Genomic DNA, 17,643 nt, shown 5'->3' with positions numbered 1-17,643 from the left:
TTGCACATTATTGGCAGGGGTACCTGCTTTATGTACTACATTCCCCTAAACAAACAGCCCAGTGACAACTAAAGACCCCCAAAACATGATAACTCCAGTTTTATTTCCACTTAAAGCACAAGACAGCAAATGCAGAAAGGTTTGGCATCCACAGTGTAACAGAGGATTATCAGCATTTCAGTCTTCTGAATAAATGAATACATCGCAATAACCCATAGACATGTAGCACATATGTTAAAAACCCTAGAAGCAGGATTCTGGGGAGGGTTTGTTCTCCTCACCTGTGGCTTGCGTCGCTGGGCTGCAGACGCCCCGCACAACAGATACTCCATGTAATCACTGCCAGCACGGCCGCTATTCAGAGACAGATGTGCAGGGGTTTCAAGTAAATGGAAGGTGTGAGCTGAGGTGCAGATGCTCCACTCACTAATCCATCATCACTGCCAGCACGGCCGCTATTCAGAGACAGATGTGCAGGGGTTGTCATGGAAGTATTTTCCACCTGATTCAGATGTCGTCCCTAGTTATTTTTCCTCAGCTGTCATACTGTGGTGGAAGGTGGTTTGTACTTTGGGTTGGTAAGTCTGTGTCAGGGGGCAGGTATTGCTCTGCTCTGTCAGCTGTGGCCAAACAGATCATTACAGTTTAAACGGTCACTTTCTGAGATTAACAAGCCTTCTGTCCCATAGAATGCTCTGTCTGAAGAACTCGCAAACATGAAGAAGATCCAAGATGATCTGCTGGCAAACAAGGTACATTTTTAGTAAATATGGCTGCATGGTTAATGGGTACAAACCACTTTTTTGTGATTCTGTTTGTTGGTAGTACAGGACTGAGATCATCTGTCTCCCTGTTTTCCTCCCCTCCCCTCTCCTGTCGACTCCTCCCCTCCCCTCTCCTGTCGACTCCTCTCATATCCTCTGCTCTCCTCTCCTCTGGGATCCTCCCCTCCCCTCTCCTGTCGACTCCTCCCCTCCCCTCTCCTGTCGACTCCTCTCATATCCTCTGCTCTCCTCTCCTGTCGACTCCTCCCCTCCCCTCTCCTGTCGACTCCTCTCATATCCTCTGCTCTCCTCTCCTCTTGGATCCTCCCCTCCCCTCTCCTGTCGACTCCTCCCCTCCCCTCTCCTGTCGACTCCTCTCATATCCTCTGCTCTCCTCTCCTCTGGGATCCTCCCCTCCCCTCTCCTGTCGACTCCTCCCCTCCCCTCTCCTGTCGACTCCTCTCATATCCTCTGCTCTCCTCTCCTCTGGGATCCTCTTGTCCTCTCTCCTCTCCTGACATCTCCACACCTCTTCTCTGCTCCCCTCCCTTCCCTCAGGATCAGCTCATCGCAGAACTAGAGCGACTACAGCTAGAACTGGACCAGCTGAGAGGCAGACCTGGCTCCTCCTACTCTCGGTAAGCTCCTCCTGCTTACTTTTGCCCTGGATGCTTCTATGAAGAATCTGGACTGAGTTAATGACCATATGTGGTGAATTATAGAGACAGGAAGGAAGTGGAAAAATCAATGACTATTTGTATTCCAGTTTATGTGAGCCCTGTCTTAAATCACAAATTGATTTATTGTGAAACTTACTGCAAACATAAGCTAAATGCTTAACATGAGGTGAAACTCCAGTAACTTTGCCTGTGTATGTTAATTCTTTGGGAGGACAAAATGGGAGCATTTATGAACCCAGTTATATTGAATATTCAAATAATACAGTACTGTTCCTCCATCGTCTTCAAAGATACACTGAATGTTTCCCTGAAAATCAATAAGAAAGCAAACCTATTCAGACAAACCTGAAGGTATGTGCTTTTAGCTGAAAATGCGTTTCTCAAAGCGTTACTCAGCTTATCTCTGTATCTCAGAGTTTTACTCAGCGTATCTGTGTGTTACTCAGCAGTTACTCAGTATCTCAGAGTATTACTCAGCATATTTCAGTGTGTTACTCAGCGGTTACTCAGTATCTCAGAGTGTTGCTCAGCGTATCTCAGAGTGTTACTCAGCGGTTACTCAGAAAGTAGTTTAGAGTTACTGCCCCCAAAACAAGCGTCATACAGTTAAAGGTTCAATTCTGTACTGATGCTTCTCTATACTCCTGCAGTTCTTTACCTGGCAGTGCACTGGAGCTGAGGTATTCCCAGGGAGGAGGATCCTTACCTGCTGGGTCCACCACTCACCTGGACCATTATGGAAGCACAGGCTCAGGGGGCGTGGTCAGACGGGCCCACCGCGGGCGCTGGGGTGGGCCCAGGGAGGACACTAGCAAGGTGAGGAGTTGCAGTGTAGGAAGCATTACTGGACAATGAGTCTCAAAAGTCTGATTTTCTCCATCTTATCAAACTCCATGTTTTGCCAATTACAAGTTTAATAAAGTCTTTATACAGGTCAAAAACAAACCTTTAAAACAAACCTGTGAAACACCTTTTTTTTTTTTTTTAGACTGTTTCATACTTTCATACTGTAGCTGGAGATAAAATTGTTACCAAGGCTTGAGCTAAGATCAAATTGGTCAGCTCTGTTAGCTTGCTAAATAGGATATGGTTTTAATTTTGTGTGTTGTAGTGTCATATCCTGTCCACCATATGTCTTCCTTTTACGGGAGTGATGTCCTTTTAGGGGTTATTAACCCCTGCTCTGTAACTAAGGCTAGGCTAATGTTTTGTGTTCCGGACCTAAGACAAGGCTAATATGTTTTAATCTGGGGGTAATGTTAGGCTAAAGTGCTGTTCTCTGGAGATAGGCTAGGATAATGCACTCTGGTTTGGAGCTATGGCTAGGCTAATGCATTGTGCTCTGGACATAAGGCTAGTCTATCACGCTGTGCTCTGGACATAAGCCTAAGATAACACACTGCGCTTTGGACTTAAAGCTAAGACAATGCACTGTATTCTGGACATAAGGCTAAGATAACACGCTATGCTCTGGAGCTAAGGCTAGGTTGTCACTGTGCTCTGGTTCTGCTCCTCTCTGCTACAGTATGGCGAGTGGGATAGTGGCACCCTCTTGGGTCCGGGTTTTGAGGGCGGAGTGGAGGGCGGCTGCTCAGATGAGGAGGAAGACCGTGAGACGCTCTTCGGCTCAGAGCTCCTCTCACCGAGTGGGCAGACAGACGTCCAGACGTTGGCAATCATGCTACAGGAACAGCTGGAGGCCATCAACAAGGAAATCAAGTAAGTATCCATTGTAGAGAACATTTAGGGGTTCAGGACAAGCGACCATACAGCACAAGCAGACTGTACAGCACAATCAGGGGTTCAGGACAATCCGGTGTTCAGGACAAGCAGACTGTACAGGACAATCAGGAGTTCAGGAGAAGCAGGGGTTCAGACTGGCTGTACGTTATCCCATTCTCCCATTTCTGATGCATTTACTTACTGAAGGCATCTGTGATTTGACACTAAATAATGGTTCAGAGTTTATTTGTACTTCTTACAAGCTTCTTCTAAGAGAAACAGTATACCAGATCTATACAGATAACCATGGTTGCCAAAGCAGTTTGTTTCACAGCTATTATTTAGAAATAATATGCCTCCAAAATCCTCCATGGACCATTCAGGATCAAGTGTTCCACAGAGCTATGTAAAAAAGGGGTTTTAGATTATAAAGGCGTTATAAAATACTTAAGCACTTACTCATCTGTTCACTCGCTATAGAATATGTGTTAAGTTGTTCCGCTTACGCTTGCATATGCTCCAGACAGAACATGACTCTTGTCCTGTAGGTTATAAATCTTTCCAGTTCTTTTGTCTCTCTTTTCTTTCTCCATTTAAGGTTCTCTTCAGCTCCGTAAACAATAATCCGGTTAACCTTAAATCCATGATTCTATGAAAACATAACGAAATGACTCTCTGCCACTCCGTCCCACAGGTTAATCCAGGAGGAGAAGGAGAACACAGAGTTGCGGGCCGAGGAGATCGAGAGCCGTGTCAGCAGTGTGGCTCTGGACGGGCCCCTGGTGCCTCCCTCCTCTCTGGGAAGGGACGCCAGTGGCCGGAGTTTCATCCCTCCTTCCCTAACCTCCTCCACCCTCGCCTCTCCTTCTCCACCCAGCTCGGGACACTCCACCCCTCGCTTGCCCCACTCACCTGCCCGTGAGACTGACAGACAGGTAACGTATGCTGAGTGGTGGTTCAGTGGTAGCGGATAGGCCCCCTTTTACCTTTTACAATGTTAGGAATGTATCCTTACAGCCTTCACCATCAAAATCTGTCGCATTAAAAATTAAAAGGCTACTGGAAATATAGCAGAACTGTGCAGAGAACAAGACAAAGTGCCATCAGTGAACTACACTCTGAGTACATATAATACATTATATATACATTAGATTCAGAAAATATTTACGTCCCTTTATTTGTTGCACATTTTATTGTGTTGTAGAACTGATTTTGAATGGATATAATTGCCATTTTTATCCATCAGTCAACACTTAATCACCAATGACAAAACATGTAGAGAATTTCGATTAATTAAAAAAAAAATTAAAAATCAAAAATGTAAACTTCTTATTCACAGAGATATTCAGACCCAGATTGTGGTCAGGTGCCTCCTGTTTGCTTTAATTATCCTTGAGATGTTTCTTATCTGCTGCTGTCTGGGGAGTTTGGGAAGGCACACAATTGGATCTGTAATGGCCAATGATTCATACTGCAATGTCAGGACAAATGTTGAGTAAACACAGCCCCATCAGAGTTTGCTAAAGAGCACGTAAAATCAACATGACAATTCCATGACGCATGCAGCCAGAACACATCTTTGGCCTTAAGCGGCACCGCCAGAGCCCAGACGGAAACCTGTGGCGAGACCTGAAGATGGTAGTTCAGATATTCGCCATCCAATCTGACAGAGCTTGAGAGAGTCTACTGTGAAGAATGGGATACAATGTCCAAGGTGTAAGATCCTTGTAGAGATGTATCCAAGAAGATGAGCTGTAATTTCTGCCAAAGGGACCTCTACAAACTATTACATATAATTTTCAATTAAGTTTTGAAACTCTCTAAAAACATGTTTTCACTTTGTGGTTATATGTGATTAAGTGTGGCATGATGGATGTGCGGTTATGTGTGGTTAAGTGCGGCATAATGGATAAACATAAAAAACCAAATCCACAACAAAGTGTGCAACACGTAATGGGGTTTGAATACTTTCAGCCACTGTGTATGCGCATGTTACATGTGTGGTTATTCACACATCTGGCTTAAATTCTTCAGAATAACAAGGAGGATGATAGGTCCCTGGCACTGCTGGACTCCACCCCTCCGCCCACGCCGCGTGCGCTGCGATTGGACAGGATGAGCCACACCCACCCTGGTGCTATGCTGGACGACAGTCGTGAGTTCCGCAGGTCAGTGGGCCGGGGAGCTTCAGAGCCATTTTATGCTGAAGATGCTGCCTTGCCTGATGGTTTAAAATGGACTCTCACCCAGAGGCGTCCCAGGAGCTTTGCGTTCAGGCCTCGAGCCCTGACTGATTTAAGCTCAGCTCACTGATCTATATTAAAGAACTGGATATCTGATGCAGTACTAAACCTTCGGTGAAAGGTGAAGCCAGCAGAAGTAGCCAGTCTGTCGTATTGGAATGGCCAATGCCTGTATAATGTTACACTGCTGCTTTATATTATTTTAGTGTACCAAACACCCATATTTGCTTCCATTCTTATACCTTGCTGGTGTGGACAACACCCATATATTGATATATTGCTGTATTGTTTCTTCTACCATATTGGTATGGCCAACACTCAATATATCGTTACATTGTTTATCAAGAGGGCAAAACAACGCCTGGCCTTTCGGTGCAGTTCGACTTTTTTCAAGACATGTGGCATCCAGATCTTTATTATATATCAGTGGCTTAGACAGAAGTTTTTATTTAGGTTCTTTCTTTTTTTTGTGAATGGCCCAAGAGTTCAATGGAACATTCGTGGGATATTACGTTTTTATTGACAGGAATTAAGTGCAACATTGTTGTTGTTTTTTTTTTAAAAGGCAGCGATCAGAGAGTAGAGGGCGGTGACAAAATGGTTGGCCAACAAAGACGTCTGCTTAATTTCAAACAGGAGATTAGAAGATTGTTACCCCGTGTGACCTGTGTGAAGCCAGCACGCCAAGTGTCTCAGATGTGAACCGGTCTCCTTGGGGCCAGCTTGTGCTGTTGAATCTTTCACTCATGCTGCTTTAGTTTTTGAGATGTAAAACTTTGTTTGCATTGGTATGTAATCGCTGTGAAGTCAGCACAATTTTAACCGAGTTGCCTGATTGTAACCAGAGCAGCCCGATCAGTTGTGCCAGTTTGTGTGAGATTCAACCCTACAAAGAAGATTTCTGTTTTTCTTTACATTCTAGATAAACTTGCTAGAATGATCTAAATCACTAGAATTCTGGTTGTCATGATTTGTTTGCTTTCAGGTCGTTGAGTATTTGAAGCATGATTAAACTATCCCACTGGTGGAATGTCCCTCTACAACATTGTATTAACGTTCCCGTCTTTTTATATGCTGTGCTGTTCTGTGGTGACAGTAAATTGCAAATTTGTGAAGTTCAAAGTTATGAAATCATACAATAGATTAATTAAAGGAATTAATTTTTCTCAGTATAAGAGAAGCAATACCAAAAATGTGTGTGTGTGTGTGTGTGTGTGTGTGTGTGTGTGTGTGTGTGTGTGTGTGTGTGTGAGATTGTGTGTGTATGTATGTATTTGTGTATAAATGTGTGTGAATGTGTGAGGAAATGGAGTGTTATTTTATTATGATTAGCATTTATATCACTTTATAACTATTTTTATTGCCTAAATACTGACTGTGTCATCCTGTATCTAGATATGGGTGTAAAATAACCCATACGTTTTATTCAGTTTAAATCTGGAGTCATTGTGCAGTTAGATAGATTTGCCTATCTGGTATGAGGTAACGTCATTTTCTAATTAACCAAAACTACATCTGGCTTGATGAAGGTGGTAGAAGTCTTGGAATGTCATCTTAAATTGCATGAAAATGTTGCTTATAAATATGAATGAAAACATTCCAACCTCTCCTTTGGGCCTGCTTTCTAACCTCACAGGCTTTCTAACCTCACAGGCTTTCTAACCTCACAGGCTTTTAAACCTCACAAGCTTTCCAACATCACATGCCTTCTAACTTCACAGGCATGTGTGTTCCAGAAGTACCTTTTAGGCTTTCTGGGTTTTTCACTTGAGAAGTATTTTAAAGGGTTCCTTTCCTAATTTTACAAGTTTCTTTAAGCTTTGTGATGTGAAGGATAATTAGTATCACATGCTGCCAGAATTCTCTTACATTGCGTGCTTTCACAAGAGCATTCTGGTAATATCTTAGCTATTGTATACTGGCCAATCTAACCTTTAATGACTTTGTCGCTCTTTCTTGTGTCTCTATCACTCGTCTCTCTCTCTCTCTCTCTCTCTCTCTCTCTCTCTCTCTCTCTCTCTCTCTCTCTCTCTCTCTCTTCTCCCTGCAGTCTCTCAGCAGATGGCAGCAGCACCAACAGCAGTCAGGACTCCCTCCATAAGTCCAGCAAAAAGAAAAGTATCAAGTCTTCCATTGGTCGTCTCTTTGGCAAGAAGGAGAAAGGGAGGATTGGCCAGCCGGGCCGAGAGTCCGCCTCCCTGGGTGAGCCAAGACACAGGGAGAAGAAATTAGAAAACACTGAAACAGCCTCCATTTAACAGCTTTCTAATCTGCGGCCTTTTGTGGCAGTGGCATGTATTCGGCAAGAAAAAAAACATTGTGGAAATATAAAAAGTTGGATTCTTCACCATGTTTGTAGTTTACAGTGCCCTCTGACCTTTGAATGTTGTTTTTCTTTTAGCCTCCACGCCCTCAGATGACCTGGGCTCTGTTGACCCGCTTGGCCTCACCAAGATGGCCGGACCTGTGGACAAAGACCGCCGCAGCAAAAAAAAGTACACTAGTCTCTGAACACCCGCCTCTACATAAATTGGCCACGCCCTCCCTACTCCTACTCGTCTAAACCAGTACAACATGCTCATTTTGGCTTTTGATAAATTCTGTCTCTCTCTCTCTCTCTCTCTCTCTCTGTCTTTTTAATAATATTGTTATTTGGGTTAGCTATTTATATTTTCAATGTATCTATCTATCTATCTATCTATCTATCTATCTATCTATCCATCCATCCATCCATCCATCCATCCATCCATCCATCCATCCATCCATCCATCCATCCATCCATCCATCCATCCATCCATCCATCCATCCATCCATCCATCCATCCATCCATCCATCCATCCATCCATGTCTCTGTTCCTCTGTCTCACTCTCTCTCTCTTTCACTCAGGCACGAGCTTTTGGAAGAGGCCTGTCGGCAGGGGCTTCCCTTTGCATCCTGGGACGGCCCTACTGTGGTCTCCTGGCTGGAGGTGTGATTCCACTTCACAACTCATGGCTGCTTTATCACATTACACTCAGTGGTTTCTTCAGGTGTTTCTGTTCATTTGATTTCTTTAGTGGTACTTTTGCCTCTATCATGGCACATGTTGGAATTAAGTGCATCATTGGTTCTGATTCAAAAGAAAAATGAAATAGGTTTCTGCTGTTTTATTTATCGTTCTCTCTCTCTCTCTCTCAGCTGTGGGTGGGCATGCCTGCCTGGTATGTGGCAGCGTGCCGTGCTAATGTGAAGAGTGGTGCAATCATGGCTAATCTCTCGGACACGGAGATCCAGAGAGAGATCGGCATCAGCAACCCACTGCACCGTCTGAAACTGCGGCTAGCCATCCAGGAGATGGTTTCCCTGACAAGCCCCTCGGCCCCAGCTAGCACGCGCTCTGTACGGCTTTCTCCAGCCCCACGCACCTCTGCTTCTTCACATATGCTTTTATCTACAAATCACTCTGAGCACTTTGGGCGACATCAGGGTTTTGTTTTTTTTTAACAACGACCAAAATACCAAACCAAAAAAAACAACCAAAAAACAGTTGAGCTATTACTTACAGCATTGTAGACATCCACAGCACATCTGTAAATGTGAAGTACATCACACTCTCACCATGTAAACATTCCTCAAATCTGCCCAGAGTGCCTCCCTCCCCAGCAAACACACACACCAGTCTGGCACATAAGCCTAAAGTCTGGATTCGATGGGCTTGCAAGTGTTGTGGAATCCAGGACTTTAGACACAGTATTGTGTGGTGATTGTGGACGACGGGCTAGCTAACAAAGGCACCACGCGCTCATGTTGTTCTGTCTTTGTCTTTTCTATCTACAGTCGACCAGTAATGTGTGGATGACCCACGCTGAAATGGAGTCCCTGACTGCAGCAACCAAACCAGTCAGTAGTTTTCATTTTTTTCCAGTCACTTCTTTGCTGATTCATATTTGCATCCTGACCACACGCTCTTGCATCCAGACAAGAGCCAGAGTGGGATACAGTTCATCTGGTGTCAGAGTTATGTAACCTAATAGTGCTCATTTCTATGGACATATTAATATGTTACGTAATTACTAGTGTTGCACCGATAAGGACATTTCTAACCGATAGCAATAATCGAAAACGATACTGATTGTTTTTGTGCGGAGGTCTCAAGGACAAAAGACGTTTTTCTGTGTGCATAGCTAGCATGTGTGCACATGCTACGTACAATGTTCACTCAACGAGGGGTCTTACCTGTGGTAAATATTGGTTCATTTTTAACCATCCATACAGGTAATGCATCGCTAATATTGACTTTTGATGCTGTTTACTGGTGAAAATATTCTGCTCCTATTGGTCACCCTGACTAAAGGCACAAAGATGGCCTGGAATGGTTGGTTATGTGCTGACTGGTCTCTCTCTCTCTCTCTCTCTCTCTCTCTCTCTCTCTCTCTCACTCTCTCTCCCTCTGTGTGTGCTCACTAGGTGTAATGTTAAGCGTCTTCCGCTCTGTCTCCAGCCTGTTTTAGTGTTCCACTGCTGGCTAATGACCCGGTCACTAACAAGCTCCTCCCTTCTCCCTCCTCCTTCCCTCCTCCTTCCTCCCTCCTCCTCCCTCCTGTCGGGGTGTCTTTCCTGTTACTCCTCTGCTTTGCTCTTCCTCTCCTCTCCCCACGTTTCTCTTGTCTTCCACTGCTTGGCATCGCAGGAGCTGAAAGAGTTCAGCTGGGATCAGGTACGTGATGTTAGCATGTACACAAATGCCTACTGGGAACGGAGAGCTAAGATTTTAAGGTGGACAAATTGCACCAAAATGTGTGAAAAATGAACATGAACTCGCATTTTTATGAGCCACAACGTAAATATGTCGTGTGCCTTTAGTCAATTATCGTGGTAACTATCATGGGACTTTAGTGAGTCATCATGTGTGACAGAGAATAGTGATAGAAATGTGAACACTCCTATTAATGTAGATGCCTGAAATCAAATTAATGTTATTTAATTAATACACTTTTTATGCAAAGTTTACTTTATTTAATAAGGTACAGCATTTTTAACTCAAAATGAAAAAGATAATGGTGTTGCTTTTATTATTATTGTTGTTGTCGTTATATGATCCGTCTTCTCCGACTCCTGTGTGTGTCAGATCCTGGCATACGGGGATATGAACCATGAGTGGGTGGGTAACGACTGGCTGCCCAGTCTCGGGCTGCCTCAGTACCGAAGCTACTTCATGGAGTCTCTGGTGGATGCCCGCATGCTGGACCACCTAACCAAGAAGGAGTTGCGTGGACAGCTCAAAATGGTGGACAGCTTCCACAGGTAAAACTGTCTTACTCCACATGCCATCGTTGTGTGGTGTTGGCAGTCCATCGCAGCCTCTTACACATTCTCTTTCCACCTCCTAGGACTGTTTTGTGTGTACGTGGTATAGGAGTGATGATTCTTAAAGACACCTCGGAGTTACTTGTGCCGTTGTAGTGATGTCAAAGGGCTTTCATTAACACCTGTAGTGCTCGGGGTCAGAGAGCCTTAATGGCTTCACTCAGCTGTTCATCCACCCACAATTGACCTTTGTAACCTTTTGACTTTCAGGGTGAGCCTGCATTATGGCATTATGTGTCTGAAGCGATTGAATTATGACCGGAAGGAGCTGGAGAGGCGGAGAGACGAGAGCCAGCACCAAAATAAAGGTCCCGTACCCTCTGTTTCTTTGTCTGTCAACCTCCACCCATTTCCTCTCCACCTACAAGTCCTCCACCCTTATGTCTTCCCCACGAGTAATGGCTGTTAAAATCTTGGTTAAGTCGCAGACATTTTTAATATGCCCAGGTCCAGTTTCAAGATGACACAACATGACTGTCATGCTCAATTTAACCTGCATGTTTTAACATGCATGATTTAACCTGCATGATTTAACATGCATGATTGAATATGCATGATTTAGTGCGCATGATTTAAAATGCATGATTTAGTATGTGCGATCCAGTATGCATGAGTCTGCTATTTTGGCCCACTCAGATGATCCACGGGTGTTCGACCTGTAACTTATGCAACTTGATTCAGGAACTTTGCTGTCTGCCTGAAATGGCAATTGATTCAGGAAATGTGTGCTGACTCCAATCATGCCCAGACTTTAAAGATTTTTCATGTTTACTATTGTCTGAGAGGACCGATATGAAGGCATGGGCTGCTGAGCCAGTGCACTGCTCAGGAAACTCACAAGAGGAAGCACTTGAGAAGCACAACTTAAACCCTGTGAAAAGTGAGCCGGATGCAGGAGTGGGCGAGACCGGAAGGCAGGAAGGCAGAAGGCCCGTGTTCCGAGTATGCACTTCTGGGGCGGCTGTCTGGCAGCTGCAGGGCCCCGGCCAGCAGGGAATAAAATAACACATACGACACGAAAGATCCTTTCAAATGACACAAGGTCTGTTGCTTTTTCCTTTCACCCGTGAAGAACGCCTGCATATGGACTGTTCTGAGAACGAATCAATATCTTCAAAGGGCTAATAACAAGTCCTACTGTAGCCATCTAGTCTTCTACTGCAGTAGAGGAAACTCTAGTTTTGCTGGACCGCCATTCACAGTTTTCACACATTCACACTACAACATCTGAAATACTTGGAAATCTCTGAAAGAAACACAGAACTTGATTGGTTTTCTGTGTCTTACTGCTGAGAAAAACTCCTAAGGCTTGCTATCCTGCTAAACTTATGTGTAGAGTGCCAAAATATTAAGCAGCTTTGTGTATTACCATTGTTAGATTTGTCACAGCTATCACTAAACTGTAAACATGAAATCCCTTCCAGCTCTTGATTATGCACACTTCAGAAATAGGAAGATATCAACAGGGGCATCAGCCAGACACCCAGCCACCCAGCCAGCCAGCCAGCCAGACACCCAGCCATCCAGCCAGCCAGCTCGCAAACCACTCAGCCAGCCAGCCAGCCAGACACCCAGCCATCCAGCCAGCCAGCCAGACACCCAACCGAGCAGCCATCCATCCAGCCACCCAGCCAGCCAGCCAGCCAGACACCCAGCCAGCCAGCCAGACACCCAACCGAGCAGCCATCCATCCAGCCACCCAGCCAGCCAGCCAGCCAGACACCCAGCCATCTAGCCAGCCAGCCAGACACCCAACCGAGCAGCCATCCATCCAGCCATCCATCCAGCCAGCTTGCCAACCACCCAGCCAGCCATCCAACTAGCCATCCAGCAAGTCACCAGCTAGCCAGCCAGTCAAACAGCCATTAATGCTACAGACACGTTACATGACTTTCAGAGTCGTCAGATCTCTGTAGTGTTTCACAATACACAACTTGCTGTCTTGTAAATAGGAATATTGAAATTGTTGTGGTTTGGAGACTACACGAGTGATCAGCAACAGTGGGTTACATATTACAAGATCTTACACAATCCAGCAAGTCTGTCTTGTCTATTCAATACATTGTCTACATTTTGTCATGAAGACACACACAAGAAGTGACACAGGGAAGTAACGTGATACTGTAACGGCCCGAGTGCCACAGGGCAAGGAGCAGCACGTACAGAACCGCTCGACAGAGACAGATGTTGAACACCGAAGACATCGGCACTCACATCTAATACAAGCGGTGACCACACACACAGACATGGAGATGGTGAACAGAGGCACTAACATGAACATGAACCACGACTGTGAACAATGACTGACAATAACGCACACTCTGACAAGGGTTTAAATAACTACAGACACAACAAGACTAAACCGATGCAGGTGTACGTTTAATAACGTAGGTGGGGTTACAAATGCACAGTTAATGCAGAACTCCCACTGCATGTGGCGGGCCATACCACGTGACCAGTGGAAGGGGATTGTTCCGTGACAGATTCCATGTGCGCCCATTTGTTTCTTCCAAAAATGCATGACGTCAAGAAGCAAACTGTCCAAGTTCATGTGCTGATTTGAAAAAACAGAGGGAAAAGAGCTTTTAGCCATGCTTGTTGTACAACTGATGTGAAATTCCTCCCCCTGGGTTTCCCCTCACTTACTGTGGCATGCAGTCTCGTCGGCTGTAGCTCATCACCGCACTCACTGCCAGTCATAACTGGGTCCCAGCACTACAGGGTTTGAACTCACCGTCAGGTCCAGATATTTAGCCTGCTTGATATTTTTTAGGTGATCCTGAAACACTCCCGAGCCTCTCGGATGGTGTGTTTGAGCAGTTCGATCAAGAGCCACTTTTTGATCCGTGAGTAAACGCGGCTTTGGCTCTGATCCGGGGTAAATCCGCGTTCTGTTCGGGCTTGAAAAGCACTACTTGGTCGCTGTGCGACATGTTAAAAGAGGCTCAATGATCACGCATGCTAAATATCCGGACCTGCCAGCGAGTCTAAATCCTGTAGCGTGAAAAGTTTTGCGTCTGGGTTAGAACTGGCAGTGAGTACAGTGTCAAGCTACAACCAATGAGAGCGCAAGATATGGAGTGAAACGGGAAACCCGGGAGAGGGCTTGTACAACATCAGCATGCATGGTCACATACAGTGACATGCCAAAGGTCATGGGATAGCAGTATGTAAATTGATTATGAAACGGTGTTACCATACTGGTGTAGAGTGTGTTCTCATGGCATGGGTTGGGTCCACCGGTCAACCCAAACACGTCATTGACCAGTGGCCACTTCTTGGTGACCATTTGCAGTCCTTCATGGACCTTCTGTACCCCCACAATGATACGCCAGCAGGATAATGCACCATGCCATCATGCCCAAATTGTCCAGAATTGGTTCGACCTGACTTGAGCCCAATCGAGCTCCTGCACCTACAAGTACCACAGAGCTGCGGGATGCTGTCCAGACAGCACGGCTCAACATCCCACCAGACGTCTTCGTCTACTTGTGGAATCAATGCCATGTTGAGTTGCTACACTTTGCCGGAATAGAGAGGGTCTTACACAATACTAGTTCCTATCCCATGACTTTTGGCACGTCAGTGTATATATAGAGAGAGAGATTTGTGATATCAGTATATTGATATTGATATTTTATTGGTCTTTAAATATATTTATCTTTAAATAATGTAAAGATATTTAAAGGGAAAACACCAACAGTCCATCTCGCGCATAGTATTACGTCATTCTCCACCTCATTTCTTGCATGTTTTCATGATAAAACGTAGTTTGTAGCCCACACAGAGTTGTCAAATTGGTGAAAGATCTTGTACTGTGTGATCCTCTGTCATTGATAAGTCAAACCACAACTTCACGATTCCTGATTACAAGACCAGTTGTGTAGTGTGAACAGTACAGTGAGCTCATGTAGTGTGTCTGTGGCATTAGTCAATCAGTCAGCCAGTCACTCAGACACAGTCAGTCACGTTGTACAAATGTTTGATTGGCATTTACATAAATACAGTATTTTTTTCCCATAACCATGAAATGCATTCAGAGATCCAAGACCTACCTGTTAATAAAGACGAAATAAAGAGTTTAGTAGGAATGGTATGAGGAAATAGAATATGACCAATATTGTGAAGTATTTGTTTGTCTACATCTAGGATTATGGTCTGCCTACAGAGGGTGTTTTGAGAACTGTGTACATATGTGAGGAATGTGTGGGTGTCCAGTGAGGCGACTCTTCGAAAGTGCGATGCTGTCATGTGATCATGTGGTTATATGGAACCGTTTTGTATCTGCCAAACATAATGCGATGTATGCAGTGTAAAAATATGCCACAGATGCATTTTTCTGGCATCTTTCCTGGAACTATTATTCCCTCCTAAAAAGCACAATAACAAATCAAAAAGGCAAAGCACTACAAATTTGAAAAGCGATTTGGCTGGAACCGGAGACGTGGTTTTGTCTCCTGTGCAGATGTGATGGTGTGGTCAAACGAGCGGGTGATGTGCTGGGTGCAGAGCATCGGCCTGAAGGAGTACGCCGACAACCTCGCCGAGAGCGGCGTGCACGGAGCCTTGCTGGCCCTGGACGACACCTTCGACTACACTGACCTGGCCCTCCTCCTGCAGATACCCAATCAGAACACACAGGTGCACAGCACTGGCATTCTCAAGCAGTTAATAGAACAGTATGCATATGAGCTTGTCCCACGGAACAACGCGTGAACGATGGGAGCAAATGAAGAGATGTTTAGGGAAATGTGTGCAGTAACCACAGAATGCTAATCCACCTGCCTCCAGCAAACATTCTAATGTTGGCATGTGTATTTTAAAAGAGGTAACAAGTCAAATAATGCAGCTTGAATAGGAGAACACTCTATAACATTCTAGAAATTAAAATATGAACTCATAGTAAGCAATGCGTACTCGCCCACTGTTTCGGTTTTTTGCTGTTGATTGAAGAATTTCCAGTTAGGGAACTCTGGAAGTGCTAACTAATGAAAGACCAGCAGAAGACACGCTGCTCCACACAAGTACCCTATACTTTAGAATAGTGTAGAATAACTTCTACTTTGATGATAATAGTATTTTCTCCTCCTTCCCAGGCACGACAGCTCCTGGAGAAAGAGTATAACTCACTGATTGCCATGGGAACCGAGCGGAGGCCAGACGAGGTGAGTGTTATGTAGGCAGCACCCAGCTGTGAAGTGTGCTAATGAAAGACTTGGCTTTGACGATTTAGGATTCTGCGGTAATAAAGGGCTTCTGTGCCCAGAGCTTTCAAAATATCTGACACTCACAGCAGAAGGCATGTGATGGCTGTCAGTAACATCAGTATCAAGCATAGCCTGAACTTCCTGTTGACAATAGCCTCAACGTCCTGTCGACACGTCATGTTGCCCGCAGACCATGACCATGGCAGTGGGATCAGCCCTCCCATTTGACGAAGGTGTGTTTCAGATGCAAACCTGTCATTTTTCTCCTAGCAAATCAGGTTTCCACAGAAACAGAAAGTGGCAGGATGCACTTCCTTTTTCCTGCATCAAACCTGTTGAAGTCAGTAGTAGCTCAGTGGCTTAGGGACTTGCCTTGTAACCAGAAGGTTGCTGGTTCAAGCCCCCACCACAGCCGGATTACCTTTGGGAAATAATAGAAATATGTGTACTCTAATGGTGTTTGGTTCCACTGTGAGATTGTATTGAATTCAGGCTCCTAACAGCCAGGATTTGTGGCGGCTATACTATATGTAAATGCAAGTTTCTTAGGGGTATATCACTATTACCTATGTGTTACACACAACACACACCTCTTCTCAATATCTGGAGTTCTGCGTCCTCTCCTAGGATGGCACTAAGACCTTTACCCGGTCCCCGTCCTGGAGGAAGATGTTCCGCGAGAAGGACCTGAGAGGAATGACATCTGACTCGTCAGAGACGTTGCCCGCTAACTTCCGGGCCTCTGCCATCTCCACGACCTCCGTGACCCTACGGAAGGTACAGAGTGAAGGTGGGCCGTAGCACCAGGAGCTCCTCCATCAAACTGTTACACCCGCCGCCTCACACACTTCTCCTATATGGAATAATTCAGTACAGACCTAATCAATGATACTGAAAAATATTCCTTATGATTGTCATGTCTCTCTATCAAAGGGAGCGTATTATACACCCTTGACACAAGTTAACACAGGTCTCATAAAGAAATGTTTATGACATACTTTGGTCAAAATATCAGAACGTTCAATAACCACAGAAACCTTCTTGCAGAAAGTTACGCAAGTAACTCCTATAACGTTCTAGAAAATCACATTACCTCAGCCATTAGCATTAGCTTGTGCAAAGAAACACACAGCCAGCATAATTATTTTTGAAGTGTTTACATTTTCCTTGTCTGCACTTTGCCTCGCACAGTTGGTATCGATCCCTCTTTTAGGAAAACCTTTGGCATTAAAAATAAACTTTATCCACTCAGCTCTTATGTTCTTTTTGGTGGGGCAGCTAATGCATTTCTGTACAGCCTACAGCAGAGAAGATCGCATGCTTAGTCCTTAGCTTCAACTTAATGATGACCGTAATGTCGTTACCGTGTGAGGGGAAAAAAAATTGCTCAGCTTTGAAAAGTAGTTCTCAGGCTGTGGGTGGACCAGACTGGGGGCAGTACAATGCTAACGACTCCTCTCTTCATGCAAAAAGGGGAATCAAATCTTGATTTGCCATGTTTTCTCATGTAGGCAGCCCATGAATGAAAAAAACCCTTATCCGCTCCAGAAGCTTTGTTTAATTTTTTTAATTTGAATTTTAAATGTTTTAATTTTTAATTTAATTTTTTAATTTTTATTTGCTCTTTGAGTTCAGTAAATGTGACTGATGTGATTTGGTTGTTCAATACTGTTTCTTTAT

At 44.6% G+C, this 17,643-nt stretch overlaps 1 protein-coding gene across 2 annotated transcripts in view; it reads left to right on the top strand.

Moving 5' to 3' along the window:
- Positions 1-17,643, top strand: part of ppfia3 (PTPRF interacting protein alpha 3) — a 39,379-nt gene that overhangs the window by 19,257 nt on the left and 2,479 nt on the right. The window contains exons 14-30 of one of the 2 annotated variants that reach the window (XM_081711407.1): positions 690-752; positions 1,323-1,402; positions 2,095-2,260; positions 2,970-3,163; positions 3,861-4,101; positions 5,201-5,334; positions 7,460-7,611; positions 7,811-7,904; positions 8,297-8,378; positions 8,588-8,788; positions 9,227-9,289; positions 10,080-10,106; positions 10,518-10,693; positions 10,967-11,064; positions 15,222-15,397; positions 15,853-15,921; positions 16,591-16,740. In XM_081711407.1, the coding sequence (XP_081567533.1) occupies positions 690-752; positions 1,323-1,402; positions 2,095-2,260; positions 2,970-3,163; positions 3,861-4,101; positions 5,201-5,334; positions 7,460-7,611; positions 7,811-7,904; positions 8,297-8,378; positions 8,588-8,788; positions 9,227-9,289; positions 10,080-10,106; positions 10,518-10,693; positions 10,967-11,064; positions 15,222-15,397; positions 15,853-15,921; positions 16,591-16,740 (2,166 nt within the window). Of the gene's footprint in view, positions 1-689; positions 753-1,322; positions 1,403-2,094; positions 2,261-2,969; positions 3,164-3,860; positions 4,102-5,200; positions 5,335-7,459; positions 7,612-7,810; positions 7,905-8,296; positions 8,379-8,587; positions 8,789-9,226; positions 9,290-10,079; positions 10,107-10,517; positions 10,694-10,966; positions 11,065-15,221; positions 15,398-15,852; positions 15,922-16,590; positions 16,754-17,643 lie in introns of both variants that reach the window. The other variant, XM_027025678.3, reaches the window with a different exon arrangement.

This window comes from Electrophorus electricus, chromosome 3 (assembly GCF_041902795.1).
Source record: "Electrophorus electricus isolate QZ-2024a chromosome 3, ASM4190279v1, whole genome shotgun sequence".
Lineage (NCBI taxonomy): Eukaryota > Metazoa > Chordata > Actinopteri > Gymnotiformes > Gymnotidae > Electrophorus > Electrophorus electricus.
Note: the sequence above shows the minus strand (reverse complement) of the source record. Positions and strands in the feature narration are given on the sequence as shown.